General features: G+C 52.5%; 1 protein-coding gene across 6 annotated transcripts; it reads right to left on the bottom strand.

The window, feature by feature from the left end:
* Window positions 1-1,712: 1,712 nt before the first annotated feature.
* On the bottom strand, window positions 1,713-18,156 carry RPAP1 (RNA polymerase II associated protein 1). Of its 6 annotated transcripts, XM_022587412.2 has the most exons (25): window positions 18,059-18,156; window positions 16,797-17,054; window positions 16,348-16,496; window positions 15,976-16,065; window positions 15,399-15,519; window positions 14,568-14,789; window positions 13,131-13,310; window positions 12,000-12,115; window positions 11,615-11,713; window positions 10,428-10,529; window positions 10,043-10,210; window positions 9,606-9,788; window positions 9,345-9,479; window positions 9,075-9,245; window positions 8,426-8,619; window positions 7,831-7,989; window positions 7,477-7,678; window positions 6,940-7,049; window positions 6,462-6,657; window positions 6,114-6,266; window positions 5,744-5,886; window positions 4,398-5,154; window positions 2,533-2,709; window positions 2,337-2,396; window positions 1,713-2,229 (listed from the first exon to the last, which is right to left on the bottom strand). In XM_022587412.2, exons 2-25 carry the CDS (start codon window positions 16,975-16,977, stop codon window positions 2,080-2,082), a joined length of 4,218 nt encoding a protein of 1,405 aa, XP_022443120.2. In that variant the 5' UTR covers window positions 16,978-17,054; window positions 18,059-18,156; the 3' UTR covers window positions 1,713-2,079. The 6 variants fall into 6 exon arrangements, with proteins under 6 accessions (XP_022443120.2, XP_089761151.1, XP_022443121.2 ...); XM_089905025.1 differs by lacking the exon at window positions 18,059-18,156 and having other exon boundaries at window positions 16,797-18,049; XM_022587413.2 differs by lacking the exon at window positions 18,059-18,156 and having other exon boundaries at window positions 8,426-8,583; window positions 16,797-18,049.
* Window positions 18,157-18,297: the final 141 nt, after the last annotated feature.

The following is an 18,297-nucleotide window of genomic DNA, read 5'->3' as shown; positions in this document are numbered from 1 at the left end:
GGTTCACCTCGTACAATTCCGTTGCCCGCGTCAACTCTGTGCACAACTTCTTACTGTGATTTTGGTGATCTGATGTTAGAGGACCAGAGTGCTAGTATTAGCATCCCTAGTCAATTGGTTTTGGTGAAGAAATCACAACAGCTCTGAGACAGCTTCTCTACCACCTGCAAAACCATAGGAAGGGAAGTTTCTCTGTAAACCACAAAGCACCCGACAACTGAGGGGGCCACACAGCCGTCAGGTGGTTTTGTGTCTTCCTCATTCTTTTGCTCAAAATACCAATTTTAGTGGCTGAGGCCTGCTTAATATAAAACACTGAAAAAAAGAAGTTATAGTAGTTAGCTACTTGGTAAAGTCTCTGAGTGTAGAGTGCCAGGTGTAGACACAACAGTGATTTTTTTAAGTTTGGTACCCATGCCTTATTTAACTCTCACTATGAGGTCACAGAATTTACTTTGCAAGGTCCCTGTAAATCAATAGTTCCCCAAGCGCGGTTGGTTCTGGACAGCAGCAGTACCTGGGGACTTGTTAAATGCAAATTCTTGGGTTTCACCCTAGACCTACTGAATCAGAAACACTGGTGGTAGGGTCCGGTGATCTGTTTTAATTCACTGTCCAGGGGATTTTTTTTCACGTAAGTTTGAGAGCTATTGCTGTTTTGCAGATACCGGAGTTGCTGAGTGAAGTGTATCGTATGATTCTGTGTTCGGCAGCTCCGTTTATGGCGAGTGGTTTCTCTACCTACTGACAGCACACTGCACTCACCCTGACCTATAAACACAATGATGGCAAGTAATTCCTCACAGCAAATGACACTGTAAGAAAGCTTAGTGTTGGAATTCAGGCAAAAGAACCGAGAAACTACCAAAAGAAAGAAAGAAACCAATGAATCAAGAGTTTACGCTTTGATCCACTCCTCCCCAGCCTTTGCCTATCACCAATAAAGTCCACAGTGGAAGGGGTGTTGTAGAACAGCACTATAGACAATGTTTTCACTCCACCTCCCCTCCCAGCCCCCGCCACAGTCCCACCATCAAATTCATACATTGAAATGGAATCCCCAAATTAAGGGTATTTGGAGGTGGGGCCTTTGGGAAGTAAGTCATGACGGTTCCACCTTCATGGGTGAAATGGGATTAGTGACTGTATAAAAAGAGGCCCCAGAGAACTCCCTTGCCTCTTCTGCCATGGGAGAGCTGCCTATGAACCAGGAAGCAGGCCTTCACCAGATACCAAATCTGCCAGCACCTTGATCTTGGACTTCCCAGTCTCTAGAACTGTGAGAAATCAATGTGTGTTGTTCAAAAGCCACCCAACCTGTGGTATTCTGTGATAGCAGCCCAAACAGATTTAAGATAGACAGCTACTGCACCAGTCTGATTTCTGGCTTCTTCTTGTCTCATGATCGCAGTTGATGGAAATAGGGGACCATAAGGAGACAAGATGCTAACCTCATTTAGCACACCTACACTCCAAGCGGACTGATGAGAGTCCTTCTAGAAGCGCCCCCCATTCCCAAGAGCACCGCCCTGGCCTGGCTTCACTCCAGAACTGGGACCCACATTTTTGTTGTCCCAGATGTGGACTCAGTTTTCACCTCCCATTCATGATTCCTCCCCCATGTCTCTCACAGTGGCCCTGACTCCCCCAGAGATAACCCATTCCTCGATACCAATCCTGAACTAGTACATCTGAAATCAGTCCAAATCAAATTCCCAGAAGATAAAAAAATTCTTTATTTCAATGCTCAGCTCCAGTATTCATATACCCTGGCCTGAAGTGGGGAGAGGAAGAGGTGTAGTTAGTAGGTCTTGTCCCCAAGAAGGGGTATACAGCTAAGTCACCCCTCACTCCCAGCACAGACCCTCAGAAGCCCCAGATCCTGAGCTCCAGGTATCAGGACATAAGGGTAGGCTCACCAATCTCCAAAAAAACTCAAAGAGCTTGCTCCTAGGAAGGCAAGCCTTCTGCTCTATTGTTTCCTGCACACTCTTAGGACACAAAGCCCTTCTCTCTGGCCAGGCATCTGTTGGTGAACCCCAGGAGAATGTATCCATCTCTTCCTCTGCAGCAGCTATACTAGGTCTCTGAAACCCCATTTTGGAGCACCCCTGAGATCAGTCTCTGGAGGTACTGCTGACGCAGAGGGGGCAACTGGGGATACAGCTCAAAACCCTCTGGAAGGGCAGAATTAGGAAGCTTATAGTGGAGAAGGTGCTGCCGAAGACCCTGCAGAGAAGGAAGAAACTTTATGAAGTGGGTAGTGAGATCCTGTTGAGATCTCTGTTCCCCAAGACCCTCCATTCTCCCACCCTCCAAGATGTGCCCCGCCCTACCTCATCTGCCAGCAGCCAAGTTTTCTGCAACATGCTCCTGCGGGCAGCCTTTACCTCATCCTAGAGGCAGAAGAGGGAGAGGTGGCACCAGGCCACAGGCCTATCACTCGCCTGGCCTGGACCTCACCTCCTCCCCAGCTGGCTCAGTTCAACTGCAGGTTCCTTCCCTCCCTCTGGAGATGGGGACGTAACTTACCAAGCTCTTTGGGTCCTGGCAGAAGATGAAGCTGTTGACATGAGCCACGGCCACAGCATAGAGCACAGGGCACCAGTGTGATTGGAGCGCACCAGTAACCAGAGCCCGGAAGTAAAGCTGAAGAAGGGCCAGGTTGTCTTCAGGAGGCGCTGTGTAGCTCTCCAGGGACACAGGCAACTGTGACAGGGGAAATGAGACAAGCTGAGGGTCAGGGTGGAATGTGTATCACTGGACAACAGGGTGGATGGTTGATGGTCACATGAAACAAATCACGAGGGCAGAGATCCGGTCCTAGACAGACATCCGTCCCTCTGTATCACAAGGATCAAGGTTAAAGACTAAAGAGCTCAAAAGCAGCGGAAACTGGGAAACTGAGAAGGAGCTGTGAATTTCTACTACTTGCTTAATCTACTTAAAACTTTCAAAATGTCATGTTCAGCTGCTCAATTCTATTAGCAAACCTTTCAAAAGTTAATGTTCTTTGGAATAGTAATTCTGTTTCTAAAAAAATTATTCTTAATTCTACGCAGAAATGATTAGGAGTTTATGTCCAATGGCGTTTATCACAGTGTTACTTAAAATAGCAAAAAATCAGAAACAACTTTCATGCCCACTAAGGCGTTCTGATAAAATAAACTGGGACGCACTTGCACGATGGATTATGATATAATAATAAAAACTTTGATTTCTTAGATTATTTAATGATGTGAGAAATGCTTACTACCTAACATTCAATGAAGAAAACATTATGCAGTGATCCTAATTTTATAAAAATATATATGCACAGGGACTTCCCTGGTGATCCAGTGGTTAGGACTTGCACTCCCAATGCAGTGGGCACGGGTTTGATCTCTGGTCAGGGAACTAAGATCCCACATGCTGCGAGGTGCAGCCAAAAAAAAAAAGACTGAAAAAAGGTAAATCAAAATAATTACTACTGGGCAGTGGGATTATGGATAACTGTAAAGTTCTTTTTTTCCCTTAATCTATTCTTTTTCTGGCCACACCACGCGGCATGTGGGATCTTAGTTCCCTGACCAGGGACTGAGCCCGGGTCCTTGGCAGTGAGAGCATGGAGTCCTAACCACTGGACCCCCAGGGAATTCCCTGTAATGTTCTTTTTAATTCTTAAACCTATTTTATATTTTCTTTTTAGTTTTTTATACAAAATATACATTTATATCTTACATATGTATATTAAAATGTTTGTATTTCAAGCTTACCAAAATAAGTTATAATGAAAATAAAAAAACAAATCTTAAAAAAAATTAGTACTCTTTACAGCTTACAAGTTTAACTCCTTAACCTGATATCTGAGGCCCTCTAAGACTTTATTAGCTTTGTTTCCAACAAGTTCCCAAGCTGGTATCTGTCAGACTCCTTCCTCTTCCCATCCTGTCATATTCCTTCCTGCCTCTGAGCTTTTGCTTATGCTGTTCCACTAGGTACATTCTATCTTTCTCCTTAACAATCCAAATTCTACCCAATTTTCCATGCCCAGATCAATCCCCACTTCTTCCACAAAGGCTTCTCCTTGTGGGAAGCCCACTTTGATCTTTCCCTTCTCTGAATCCTGACTTAACACCTAGAATCTGAATACTGAGAACTATGTTGGTTTTAGTACATCTCTTATCTAGACTGTAGCACCTCATGAGCAAGGAGCCATGCCTTTTTAATAATAACGAACACCTACTGTATGCCAGACACCACAGTAAACCCTTTTCATGTATTCTCTTAATCTCCTCAAAGCCTCCAAGAGGTAAGATAAGGAACCTGAGGTCCACCAAGGCTCCCCGCGGCTCAGGACTGCCTGCAAGGCCCAGGACAGGATGCCCATGGTGGGCCCTGCTGGGCTGAGAAAGTACCTGAGTCAGAGGCAGGCCCAGAGCTCGCAAGGCTCCCACGTGCTCCCCAAAGAGGGCAAGGCGCAAGGTGACGCTGAACCGACGCTGCAGGGGGAGGAGAACCAGGGCCCCAAAGAGGTGGTCCCCAAAAGACACAGCCTCAAAATGCTCCAGGAAGTTGGCATAGAGATCCGGGAAAGACGTCAGGCCAGGAAGTGGGCAATCCAGGTTGAGGTTTGGTAGGACTTCAGGCTGGCAGAGCCGGGCCAGGAGGGCTGCCACCAGACGTTGTATTGGGGTCTCCCGGAACAATTCACTGTCCACCAAGAACACACACATGAGCCGTGCCAGACGGGCAGCAGGAGGCACAGCCCGGAGGGCCTGGGGGCGCCAGCTCTCCAGGACTAGCACCCACTGCAGGGCGCGCATGGCTGTGCCCACAGTGTCAGCAGGAGGAAGCCCCGAGGGGCTGTCTGAGGCCCGGTGGTAGAGTTGAATCAATGGCAGGAAAGGCCAGTCAGTGGGCAGCAGAGGCTCCTTAGCCACAGGGAGCAGCAGGGCTGGGACTCGCTGGAGCTCCCCTCGGTGCAAGGCTTGAGAGGCTAGCAGGCTGGCTCGGGCCAGTGAGCAGTGGGTCAGGTAGCAGCTGCGGATGCTGGGGAGGTCCTGGCAGGCCTGAGCTAGTAGAGTCCCTCGCCCACACCCAAGGTCCCCGCCGCTCCCTAAGGACAGCCGGTCAGAGAAGTCGGCTGCCTCCGGACCCCCTGATGCTCTCTCCCTGTAACAGAACCCAAAAGCCAAAAATGAAGGCTAGAACCCACAAGGCCATGCCAGCTCTCCAAGGTTTCCCAGAGGCTCCTAGGTCCAATCCCGCTCCTCCCTGTTCCCCTAATAACCTTCCATGTAGTGTGTATAGCAGTTAAGAGGATGGGCACTAGAGCCAGTTACCTAGGTGCAAGTTTACAGAACTTCTCTGTGCCTCAGTTTCCTCAGAGTAAAGTGGGGATAATAATGATAATAATACACACTCTCATGGTACAGGTAAAACAATTAAAATAGAGACAAACGGTTAAGGGAGTACCGGACAAGGAGTAAGCACTGGGTAACACTTAGCTATTATAAGCGTACAGCTAGTTTAGAACCATTTTTCAGCCATACAGTCACAGAAGTCTCATAATAATACTCTAGCATATTATCCTCATCCTCACTTTACTAATGAGGAAATAGAAACTCAGACAGGTTAAGCGTAATCCATGGAAGAAGGAGAAAGAAACCCAGGTCTCCTGGCCCCAAATTCAGGGCTGCTCTGTCAACCACCACAGCAGCCTCTCAAAGGGCTCAGTTGATGCCACCAACCCTGGACTTACGGGAGGAACTCCAGCCGGAACACACAGCTCAGCAGTAGCTCATGGGCGAGGTGCTCGCTTCCGGGCAGCAGCCGGCTCAGCAGGGCCAAGGCCATGCCGTGATAGAGGGCAGCACTGGTGGCTGACACTGGCTGGAGTGTTGCCTGTGGACAGAAAAGGGGGGAAGGGGGAGGAATAGGCAGAGGCGGTGAGGGGGGACAAAGCAAAGAGAAGTGAGGAAGAGAATATATGCTGATGGGCACAGGGCCTGGGCATGTCTGCAGGCAAGTAGAACTGCACGGCTTGCCAGAAGCAGCACAAGCTCCAGAGAAGCAGGATGGGGATAATGGGGGGGCGGGTGGACAGAGGGATGGGGGTTGGGGGCACCCACCGCTCTCTGGGCCAGGGCGAGTGCCAGGTGCTGCAGGTGGTACTCATGGCGCAGGGCCCACGCGGAGAAGGGTGTGAGGTGTGGAGCAGCCACAGGAGCCGCACACTGGAGGAAGTAGTTCTGCAGTCCTGGGGCAGCCAATACGGCAGCCAGCTGAGGAAAAGCAAGCTTCAGATTCACAAGGTGACTTTGATGCCCTCTAGGGCTCCCTAGCTGCCCCTTCCCCAGCTAAACTCAGAGAAATGGGTGCTGGCAGAAGAGGCCTCTCTTCCCCAAGGGGCGCCCTTCCCCTTTCTGACTCCTGCCATCTTGGCCCCCTGCCCCCCTAACCAGGCGCCCAGCGCTCACCTGGCCACACAGCCCCTTGTGGATCCAGCCCAGGGTGTTGAAAAGAGAGAGGAGGGCCGTGAGGAATGGGAAGGGGGAGGCTGAGCCAGCCAGACTAAGAGGAGGGTGGCCTCCTGCACAGCCCAGTGACACGAGGCTGGGGAGAGCTTCAGGGGCCGGAGCACAGGACTGTGGGTTGCAGAGAGGGGAGCAGCACCTGGAAGCAGAATGGAGACACTGAGGGGGGCTCTGGCCTGATATGTGCCGGGCTGGAAACAGCTGCTTGGTCTGCGACCAAGGCTAGCGGAAACGTGGCCGTGCAGACAGTGCCCACGTTCCCTGGAGCCCCCAGTCGCTGCCTGCTAGGGATTCAGGTTTCCCTCAGGCTGGGGGGTTCCACCTGGGATGGACCAGGGAGCCAGGTGTAGGAATCCCACAAGGAGCGAAACTGCCGCCTCCCCGCCCCACCCCCGGCTCCACAACCGCACACAGTACACACCCCAGCGAATCCCACAGTCTGCCCAGAGCGGGCTGGCTCAGCAGGGGCAGCAGCAGCTCCTCCGACAGGCGCTCCGTGTCCTGAAGCCAATCCCCTGGGCACAAGCCTGGCTGGAAGACCAAGACACTCACTGAGCTGATGGTCCAGGACCCCCATTCTCCTGGACCCCATGTACCCAGGCCAAGCCCATGATTCCGAGTGGCCAAGAGTCAGTGTTTAGAGGCTTCTGCCTTCTGCCCCTTCTAGAGGCAGAGGAGACCCTGAGGTTGCCCTGGCACCCACTGTCTAGGGTCTTGAGAGAGCATGAAGGCTCCAGGGAGGCCAAGCTGCTGTTTGGGGTTCTACGGTCCCTACCAACACGACTCCTTGGAAGCTCCACTGGACATGGAGGTGGAAAGAGGAAGAAAGGTAGGAGGGAAAAGGTGGAAATGGGGAGGCAGGTACGGAGAGGTGGAGACAGAGGGAGAACGAGGGTGGAATGCTAAGATGAAGGCAGGGCACCCAGGGCAGCGTGGAAGGCAGGCAGGCAACACTCACCTGCTGGCTCCAGGCCTGGTAGTAAGCGTCCAGGAAGAGCAGGCAGGCAGTGGGCACTGGGCCAAGGGCACTCCACGTCTCAGGTGTGGGCAGCAACTTCAAGGTCTGTCTTAGACAAGGCTCCACGAGAGGCTGGAGCCCAGACACCTGCGTCCAAGTGATTGAGGAAGGAGTGGACGACACACTGGCCTCAGCAGAGTCACTACAGGAGAGCCACAAGGGGCCACCATGAGGATCTGGCTGCCTGGACTCCCCTCGAAGCTCTGGCCGCCCTCTCCCTGTGGAGGAGCACTCCCACCAGTCCCAGAGCTCCCGACAGGATGTCACCGCCAGCGACTCAGGGCTAGAGCCTACCTTCTGGGCTCAGGGGTGGTGCTACCGGCGGCTAGGGTCAGCTGGGTGAGGACGGTGAGCAGTGAGGCTGCCCTCTGCAGAGCCAGGGGCTGAGGGGAGGGGCTGCTGAGCTCCTTCGGCACAGCCTGCAGGGCTCGAATCAGCACAGGGTACAGCTCCCTGGTGAGTGGGGAGAAGGACCACCCTTCAGTGTGAGAAGGGAGATGGAAACAGAAGACACAAAGCAAGGCCTGGCCCCGGGCATCTGCAGTCTGGCTGAGGAGGAGCAGGAGGGAGGCCCAGGGCTGCGGACTCTGGGAAGGTTTCAAGAAGGAAGGCTGGGGGCTGAAGGGAAGGAGGTAGCCCCTCAAGGCTTCCACCACAAGAGGGAATTTAAATCTGATTTCACCAAGATACCAAGCTGGGGTGCACAGAATGTGGTTAACCCAGCTTTGTTCCACTCTCCCCCGGCTAGTCCTGACTCCCAAATTTTCTTCCTTTCTCCCAGAAACACCTCTTTCTCATACTCAGCCTCCCTCCGAGCTTGAACCTTGATCAAGGCCAGAGTGCAGAGCTGGAGGGGTCTGTGAGGGAGCCTACCCTTGTCTCTCCTCACCTGTAAAGGTCACCGCCCTGGCCGTAGGAGGCTGCCACGGCCCACAGACGGAAGGCCTCAGTGCTCAGTGTCTCGGCTTCCTCTGGGGGCAAGGCCAGATCCTGGGGAGCCTCAGCTATAAAGCGGCACAGGCGACTCCGGAGATCAAAGCCACTCAGCTGGGGTTGGGCAGAGAGTCTGGGGATCAGGATCAGCTGGGAGCCCGAAGTTCCAGGCCTCAGGTTCTCTCACTACAGAGACTGGCTCAACTCATCCCTGTTGAGGCCCCTCTGGTGCCAGAGGGTCATGGTTCTGGGCTAGGGTGAAACTATCTCATCCATCCCTCCCTTCCTCTCTCCTTCCATCCTTCTTTTTAGCAAGCACTTGCTGGGCACCTTGGCTATGCCTATTTGTATGTGGCCCTTCTGGCCTGGGTCCAGGGAACAGGGAACCTTCCCTTCCCATAATGAGAGCAGAGCAGGCCTACAGGATACGCTAGGCTCCAGGTGACTAGGTTCCTGCCTGGGGGTTTCTGTTCCATTTCTAGGCAACTGGAACAGATACGAAGAGAAAGATGGCATGACTGGGCCACCCAGAGTGCAGGGGCTATTCTTAGCCCCCAGCCCAGCCCTGTCTCAAGCCACCATCCCTTGCCCTGTGTTCTGCTTACCAGCCGGGCAGCAATATTCCTACCAGCCGAGGCCAGGACACGAAGAAGTTTCATGGCAGGAGCACAGGGCACTCTGTGTAGACTGAGGGTAGGCCTCACCCCCATAGGGGACCAGCTGGTGGGCAGGAACTCTTGAATCACAGTCTCTATCAGCCGAGGGCACTCCAGGACCTGTGCAGGCCAGGACGAAAAGGGAGGTAAGGAGGCTGGGGGTCAAGACCAGGCCTAGCTAGGCTCTTTGCCCAGTCCCTGCCTCCTTCTCTTTCTCACCCTTGTGGCTGACTCCAGGGAATGCCGGGCCACGCGGATGAGCACAGCCAGGATGTCAAGGACCGCAGAAGGTCCTGGGCAGGTCACCTCCAGCAAGTAGCGTAGCCGAGGCAGCAGGTTGGTGGCCAGGAGCCCCTGAGGATCAGAGACACAAACCCACTACCAAATGCAACTGGACCCTAGGCCTTGATGACCCCTCCTGCCCAACATGTGCTGGCCCCGGAGGTCATGGGACAAGTGCAGCTGCCCCAGCACTTTTACCTTGATGACATCATGTCGGGCCAGGTCAGATGGAGGCCGGTTTCCTTCCTCCGGGCTCTTCCTTTTTGCCTTTTCTGCTGGGGGCTCTTCATCCTCATCCTCGTCCTCCTTGTCCTCCTGGCTGGGCATCAGAGGGAACACCAAAGCTCCATGGTACCAAGAGAAGGTGCTATCGAGGAGCTCCTGCCAGAGGAAAGAGTGTGAAGGTGGGAAGAGGAAGAAGGCATCAGGCCAGAAAGCGGGTCCAGAAGTAGAGGGCAAAAGCCACGCACAAAGGACAGAGAGGCAAGGCTCCTAGGCTTTGGGGCCTTTAGAAGGTAGTGACACAGCCACCCCATTCTGTGCTCTGCCTGGCAAAGCCTCATCAACGAGGGCAGCCCCAGCAGAAGGCGTAGGGACCCTAATACCTTGAAGCCTCATTCCTATGCCTGCTGTACCTCATCTCCAGGAGCCACCAGCAGAGCCCGAAGAGCCCGGACAGCAGCTGCGATGACCCCATCCACTCTGTCATCCAGAGAGAAGCGCAGCAGGAAGAGGAAACCAGCATCCAAAAGGAGGCGCAAGACACTGCCCACTAGCCGGTCCCCAAACTCGCCAGCCTGGGCCTTGAGGGCAGGAGGATAAAACCTTGCTGAATACGCTGAAGTTACAGTCTCTGTCCTAAACCCTTTACTTGTCCAGCTAGGACCCTGGGTTTATCCTGTTCTCAGTGTGACCCACACACAGCTGGTGTATGGGCCAGTGAGTCAGAGTGAAACAGGCAGGAGGTGGGAAAGTCTAAGGGGAGGGGGGCGGGCAGGATGAGGCCAACAGTTCACTCACCCTGCCGATGACCTGGGCCAACACATGCAGCGCTAGTGCTCTCTGCTGGGACACCTGGCTGCGCGTCAGGTGGAACAGCTCCTGAAGGGAGTACCCTGCTCTCTGGAACAGGGACAAGAAGTCAGAAGGAGCCAAGATACAGGGCAGCACCCACCAACAAATACGTGGCAACCCCTATCTGCCATGCACTGAGTCAGGTGCCACGGTGAAGACAAAGAAAAGTAAGTGATGTCTCTTGCCTCTGCTCTCCGTGGACCCTCAAACTGGTAAAGAAAATAAGACTGGCGTACAAGTAACCATAGCATAAGGCAGTTTGGGAGGAATGTAGTAATCGGTGTTTAATTTGCAACCAGAGAACAGGAGACAGAGAGAAGGGGCACCTGGAAAAGTGCTGTGGTCTCAGTGGGTGGGTAGAGCTCTGATGGCCTGGCATGGAGCAGAGGGGAAAGGCGTTCCCTGGAGGTCCTTGAGCACAGCGGGTACGTGGGGAGGAGGCAACAGAATGTGCAGCAGAAGTGAGGGACGCAGAGCTGTGGGGTCAGCAGGGACAGATGGTGGAAGGCTGTTCTGTCGTGCTGAGGAGCCAAGACCTTATTCTGGGAGAATTCCCTGAGCGAGGAAACTTTCTGAGGCAAGGGACAGCCTGAGCTGGGCCAGGGGAAATCACTACGGCAGACCCATTGGGGAGCAAGCGAACGGCAAGACGGAGTGAGTGGAATATGGCGACTGAACAGACCAGAGGGATCAAGGCTCTGATCGAGGAAGCACTGTAGGGAGGTGACAAACAGAATTGGCAAGTTCTGGCAAGTTCTGGCGACTGACTGGAGTGAGGGAACAAGGAGAAAGATTTCAAGCCTAAGAACTGAAAGGACAGGGACTTCCCTGGTGGTCCAATGGTTAAGACTCTGCGCTCCCAATGCAGGGGGCCCGGGTTCGATCCCTGGTCAGGGAACTAGATCCCCCATGCGGCAATGAAGATCCCACGTGCCACAAGGAAGACTGGTGTAGCCAAACAAATAAACTAATAAATAAATATTAAAAAAAAAAAAACTGAAAAGACAGTAAGGCCGTGAACTGGAATAGGGTGCACAGAAGGGCCAAGGCAGCTGAGCAGCAGTCCTTCTGCACATGGTTGTTAAAAGCACTTGCTGAGAGCTGCCCAGTACTCCCTGGACCCCACGCCTCACCTCCGCCTCCTCTCCATGGTGGTGTAGGCCCAGATGGGTGGGAAGGTCCACGCTGGGGGCCAGCAGCTCTCCCTGAAGACTGAATCGGGCCTGCATCCTCTAATGGGTACAGAAAGAGAACTATGGGCTGGGGGCACCAGCAACTTCCCCACACCGATTCCTCACCTGTAATCCCAGGCCTCTCAGGATGTAGGGCCTGACTCTACCTCTGACCAGAAGTGGGGCTCCTCTGGCCTTAGAGACCAGGCAGGAAGAGGGGGGTGAGCACTAGGAGAGATGTTTCTCCAGCATGGGGGAAGAGAAAAGCCTAAGTTCTGGGTGCAAGACAGCAGCCCCACTCACTGCCACCCCACCTTGCCCTTGTAGGCCAGCTGGCTCTCCTCACCTCCTGAGTCTGCTGCCGTCGGAGTGGAGGCAGGTCTTGGGTCCAATGGAGCTTCTCCAGCTCAACGGTGTCCATGTGCAGCCATTCTTTCTGGGGAGTCACGGGCAGTGCCAGAGCTGGGGAGATGGAAGCAGGTAGTATTCCCTAAGGGGCTCAGCTCACTGATCCACTGGGGTCCCAGGCATCATCCAGAAGCTGCCACATCCACCTCTGCCCAAGGGTCTGGCAGCCTCTGCCTAGAGCTATGACTAATGGCACAGCCCAGGGGCTGGAATGCCTGATATGGCAGAACACACCCCGTCCTGGGCTCTAGCCCCTTTCTGACCCCAAAGATTTGTTGGGAGAGGAAAGAGGAAGCGGAGGAGATAAGGAAGAGAAGAGAGAGGAAGCAGAGGAGGAAGGCAGTACCACATACAGCAGGGAAGCCACAGTTCTCCACTCTCTAGTACCGACCTTCTAAAGGAGCAGGGGAGTAGAGACAATGAGGAGGGGGCAGCTATACTTCAGCAGAGCAAGATACAGAAACACACACCTGCAATATCCTCCTCCTTCCTCACCCCCCCCCCCCCATCCAACCTGCTCAACTGGCCTAGAGTTCATCCAGGGGCAGTAGGTTCCCGGCTCTCCTAATTCAATTCTTCTTTTGTTAATCACTAATAAAATCATCCAGTTCCTGGAAGATGAGTGCTCCCACTGGCCTCTCTGCTTCAGGTCTGGCATGTTCACAAGACCTGCATCAGACCCTTCCTCTCCCACCACCCTGCCATTATCCTCCCAACACTGAGAGCAGAGGCAGAAAGAACTGTGGGATGGATGGAGCCAGAGCTGGGGCAGCTACTGCAAAGGCAAGGGGCAGATGGTCTGGAGGGGGAGGGGGCCATTCAGCCATCACATTGTGCTGTCTCTTACCAGGGAAGGGGGAGAAGGAGCAGTAACAGGACAGGAAAACAGGAAGCACATGCAGGAAGAATATATGCATCAGCAAATGAAGACTGATTTCAAGCCAATAATAAAGATTAACGTTAGATGTTCAAGGACAGAGAAGATTCTCTCTCTTCCCATCTGCCAGGCCTAGGAGAAGGAATACTTTCCTCTACTTTTATTCCCCAGAAGTCCCCTCCTCCTCCAAACCTGGGGCTCCTGGCTCCAGCTTATCTTCCTGCCTGGGCTCACTGGCAGAAGTTGGCATGATGGGCTCCTCTCCAGTGACCTCAGCAGAGCGACCTCCTGGCCTCTGCTCCCCCATGGCCTTCTCTTCTGCCTGCTCACAGGTGCGGCTGTGAGATCTCAAGAAGGCAACCAAGCTGGGATCTAGAAGAGAGCATAGAGGGGAGAATGGGTGGGGGCAGATCCTCCTGCCAGCCTCTATACACCTGAAATCTGCTTAATACTGCCTGTCTGTGGGCGCCAAGGCCAAGACAAGCCACTTCCCAGCCCTGGCCTAAGCCCCGGGGCTCTCTTGCAGCCTCGATGACCCATATCTGTCACTGGGACCTGCCTGCCCACCTATTCCTCCACTCTTCACAGTCCCCTGGTCCAGGCCAGTCTGCCCATCCCTGTGCTTGGCCTCAGGTCAGAGGCCCAAAGTAAGTGGCTGTGGAATAAATGAATCAATGTTGACGAGGGCCAAAAAGAAGGCATTTAGGGGAATAGTTTCTCACTTTCAACTATTTTATTTATTTATTTATGCACAAATATTCACTAAAAACCTAATATATGGGGACTTCCCTGGTGGCGCAGTGGTTAAAACTCTACCTGCCAATGCAGGGGACACAGTTTCAAGCCCTGGTCTGGGAAGATCCCACATGCCTCGGAGCAACTAAGCCCGTGTGCCACAACTACTGAGCCTGCGCTCTAGAGCCCACAAGCCACAACTACTGAGCCTGTGTGCCACAACTACTGAAGCCTGCACACCTAGAGCCCATGCTCTGCAACAAGAGAAGCCACTGCAATAAGAAGCCCGCGCACCACAACAAAGAGTGGTGCCCCGACTTGCTGCAACTAGAGAAAGCCCGTGTGCAACAATGAAGACCCAGAGCAGCAAAAAAAAAAAAAAGAAAACAAAACTAATATATGGTATGCTCTATATAAGTGCTAGATACATAGTTTGGAACAGATTGACTTGGCACTATTGTTTTGGTGAACAGAAACTAGGAGAGAGGTGTAGTATAGCACAGCATCACATAATAGAGTACCCTGTAGTTGTACTAGAGTACAGCCAAAATAGTGTATACTACACTACAGTAGTACAGTATACATGGTATAATGATTAAGAACACGGCCCATGAGACCAGGTAGAACTGGGTTTATATCTCACTGGTGTTCATTAACAGGATGTGGCACCAGGCTGTGTGACCTGAGGGAGAATTTCTTAGTTTTGAGCCTCAGTTTTTTTTGTTTTTATCTTTTCATACATAAATGAGGTTAGTACCACCGACCTCACAGGAACAGTTTGAGGACAAAATGAAATGTGTTAAAGTACTCTGCCTGGCACTCACAGTGAGCCTTCCTCAATAAATGACAGTAACTTCCTAGCCCGGTCTTGGCAGGAAAGGCTGGTACCCGTACCAAGCTGAGCCAGTAACCGCTGCTGTTCCTGCAGGATCTCCTCCGGAGCCATGGCTTGCAGTCTCGCTACGTTCTCTTCATGGATGGTCTGGGCTTCCTGCTCAGCCTCCTGGCTTTTGAGCCCCTTCCCTGTAACCAGATGGGGTCCCTGGAAGCTGTAGCTGTTCCATGGAAGCTGGCTGCCCTGCTCCCTAGGTGTGGGTGCCTCACAGGTTGCAGCACCTGGAAGAAGGATACGATCAGTTTCATTGCCTCACCCCAACTGGGCCTTCTGTCCCTCTTCTCTAATCCCATTAGCTCTGGAGACAGATGGAAGCCCCAGAGTTTTCCCAGGCACAGAGTGGAGACCCCCCTGGGTTTGGCACAAGACTCCAGGGCATCCTGGGGCTGGGTTGGGGTGATGACCTCTCTACTCATTTTTCCCCTTGGACTTAGAAGTTTCCCTCAGAAACATCCCACTTTCTGACTCTTCTCTTGGATGTCTAGGCAGCCGTCTGCCTCCAGGGGCCTGCCCCCAGCTCTTCTGCTAGTAATTTGCACCATTAAAAGAATCTTGGCCTACATCTTTATTTTACAGTCTCTACCAGACACTTCTATCCCCTTCCTTTCTCCTACAGTCAAGTAATGCCCTGCCTTCTCCCTGCACCTAAGACCCAGATGTGGACCCAAGCTGCCCATACTCAATAGTCTAAGTGGAGATATCGGATGGCTCCTCTTTAGATGGCTCAAATGCACTTCAGATTTGAGGCAGGGAAGATGTATATCCAAAGATGACTCTACAAATGTGTATTACAAAAAGACTGAGCCCAAACCTCTTCAAACCCTGCTCACCCTCTGGTGGGTGCAAGGTAGATGCAACTTCTCCAACTGGTGGGACCTTGGCTTCAGATGCTCTCCTTGCTGCAATTTCCTGGGCAAAGATACTTCTCTTACCAGATGTTGCTGGCTTCCCCTATGGGGCAAAAAGAAAACCCAGGTGACTGATGCTCATTATCCCATTCTCTTCTCAACCTCTTTATACCAAGGTCGCTGGAACAAAGAGAGATACAAGAGACTTGCTTAATCTCCAAGGGTCACAACCCTAGTCCTCAGAGAAAGCAGGGCTCTATAGAAGCATAGGTTTTGAAGTCTGACAGACTTGGGTTGGATTTCTGGCTCTTCTATCTATTAGATGTGTGGTGTTGCAAAAGTTATCAGTTTCCTTATCTGAAAAATAGAGATAATGATACCTATATTACATGGCTGTTATAAGGATCAAATGAAGTAATGCATGTAAAGTGCTTAGTGTGGTGCTGTTTTAACAATGGAATTGCTTATCATTATTAAGATTATCTACTTGGGGAATATGCACTATGATGCTCACAAGACTGTCCTCCCCTAAACACCATGTGAGGTCACTGCTGCCTACCTGTCTCCCCTGTGAGCGATGGAATACAGGAGGGAAAGCAACGCCACAGGGCACAGGCAGATTCACAGCCACTGAACTTGTATCTCGTTCCTGCAGCAACAAAGTACAAAGCAGTGAAGATACAGAGATTTCCCCAGGCTGGACCCTATCCTACTAGCCTCAGTTCTATATGACTAGAACCTCACCCTAGGGAGTCATGAACCCATCTTGCTTCTTAAGTCATAGTGATTCTAAACCAGCCCCCAACCTGACTGCACGGGGATAAAGTCCCATCTTTCTGAATCACTCTCTGCTCAATAAGGCTCACCACCCACATGCAACATCCTTTCTGCCCTTGGATGCCTTGCCCCACTCAACCAGGGTGAGACGCACAATAATCTTAGTCAAGACAGCAGTGATGTGCTTATCATGCCTGTTCAGCCTCTCTTCAGGGTCCTCATGTTCAGGCAGGGGATGGCCGGGGCTGGGCCTGGCTCTCTTTGGAGGAGCAGGAACCAAAGCTGGGGGCAAATCTGGGAGATCTGAGAAAGAAAAAAACCCAGATGTGAGGTTACTCATATCTTCCCAGGAAGAGACTGAGGGCTAGGGGAAAGCCAAAGAAAGAAAGGCAGCTGCTGTGCAGCACTGGCTCAAGCTGTGTCACCTTGGGCAAGGTATTTAACCTCTTTGAGCCTCCGTTTCTTCATATGTAAAATGGGGCTGCAGCAACAGAGGTTACACAGTTCTGAAATAATGATGGGGAATCCAGCCACATCAGGAAGAGGGAGAGACCCTGAAGTTGTACCGCTCTCCTTTTCAACCTCATACCCACAGCCACTCACTGTCCAGCATCACCACATCCCGATGATCCTGCAGTGGAGGCCTGTCCGGGTTAGCATCACCACCACTCCTACTTCCTTTCTTCACCAGTTGTACTGCTGGGGCTGCACCAGCTGCAAGAAACTGACTCTGGAAGCGCAGCAGGTCCACCTCGGACTCCCCTGGCTTTGGTCTCGACAGCATCTTGACACTCCAGCTGCCTCCGTTGTGGGACTCTTTCCAGCACTGCTTCAGTGTAGGGAATTCACTCTCATTCACTCCTAGAAGCAGTAAAGATGATGGGCCCTCTGCAACTGAACCCTGATTCTCTTTTTTTTTTTTTTTTTTTTCAGTACGCGGGCCTCTCACTGTTGTGGCCTCTCCTGTTGCGGAGCACAGGCTCCGGATGCACAGGCTCAGTGGCCATGGCTCACGGGCCCAGCCGCTCCGCGGCATGTGGGATCTTCCCAGACCGGGGCACGAACCCGTGTTCCCTGCATCGGCAGGCGGACTCTCAACCACTGCGCCACCAGGGAAGCCCTCTGATTCTCTTTTTTGTGCATCAGAAAAGGCTCCTTTTCCCTGGGTTCGGTGGACTCATTCCTCCCCATTCATACCTTATTGCCACTCCCTCCTTACTTAGCTCTCCCTGATGTCAATAGCCCAGCAACAATATTTACTGCCACCTTAGATTGTTTACAATCTGTGGATGATAAAAACTTTCAAGAACAACCATAGGGGACCTAAGGAAAATGTCATTAGGAGCCAGGCGGATAAATGTGTCATACCGGGGAGTGGTGATTCGGTATCATACTGGTGGGAACATGCCTGGCCGAAAAGTATTCAAATTATTAAAAACCTTGGGCTATAAAAGATCAATATATAAAAATCATTTGTATTTCTATACACTATTAAAGAACAATCAGAAAACGAAATTAAGAAAACAATTCTATTTACAATAGCATCGAAAAGAATAAAATACTTAGGAATAAATTTCACCAAAGCAGTTCAAGACATATTCTGTCGGGCCCCACAAGGGCCCCTAGGGCTCTACGGTCGCGGGCGCTCCTGGGCCACCCGCGTCAACAAAGAGAAATCACGGAGTCTTAGCCTATGCTGCCCGCGGATGGAGGGCCGTGCCCAGGATCTCCGCACCGACGAGGCCGCGGCCGCTCCTGGCCAGATCAAAGACACTGGGGCAGACTCCGACAAAGAACTGGATACCCTGTACCAGAGCCCTCCGCCGGGATCTCCTATAGTCCGTCCCGCTAGCCCAGCCACCTACTTGGCCTTGGACCACCTGGACGCCGCCATCTTGCCCAGCTGGGGCCGGGCTTCCGCCGCCACCAGTTCTGAGCTTCCGCCCCGCAGCCCGGCCCCGCCTCTTCAGGTCCTGTCTCCGCCCACTCTCGGGAGGGGTTTGCCCTCTTGGTGTTCAGGAGTCGTGAGCCTGAAGGTATTACGCTTGCCGCGTCCGGCCGCAGCGCGGAAACTCTGGACGGACACTCTGTACATATACAACAT

Source organism: Delphinapterus leucas, chromosome 2 (assembly GCF_059928025.1).
Source record: "Delphinapterus leucas isolate spDelLeu-1000000601 "Yukka" chromosome 2, BTC_Dleu_Yukka2, whole genome shotgun sequence".
Lineage (NCBI taxonomy): Eukaryota > Metazoa > Chordata > Mammalia > Artiodactyla > Monodontidae > Delphinapterus > Delphinapterus leucas.
This window is presented reverse-complemented; position numbering and strand designations above follow the sequence as displayed.

Bases quoted from the DNA above. Each gene is read 5' to 3' on its own strand.
- RPAP1 (XM_089905025.1), bottom strand. From the start codon at position 17,229: ATGCCGCGGAGCGGCTGGGCCCGTGAGCCATGGCCACTGAGCCTGTGC. The intron at 8,620-9,074 runs GTAAGCAGAACA...TCGGGCTCCCAG, and splicing joins GGAATATTGCTGCCCGGCTG to CTGATCCTGATCCCCAGACT. The intron at 7,050-7,476 runs GTGAGTGTTGCC...TTGGTCTTCCAG, and splicing joins ACCAGGCCTGGAGCCAGCAG to CCAGGCTTGTGCCCAGGGGA.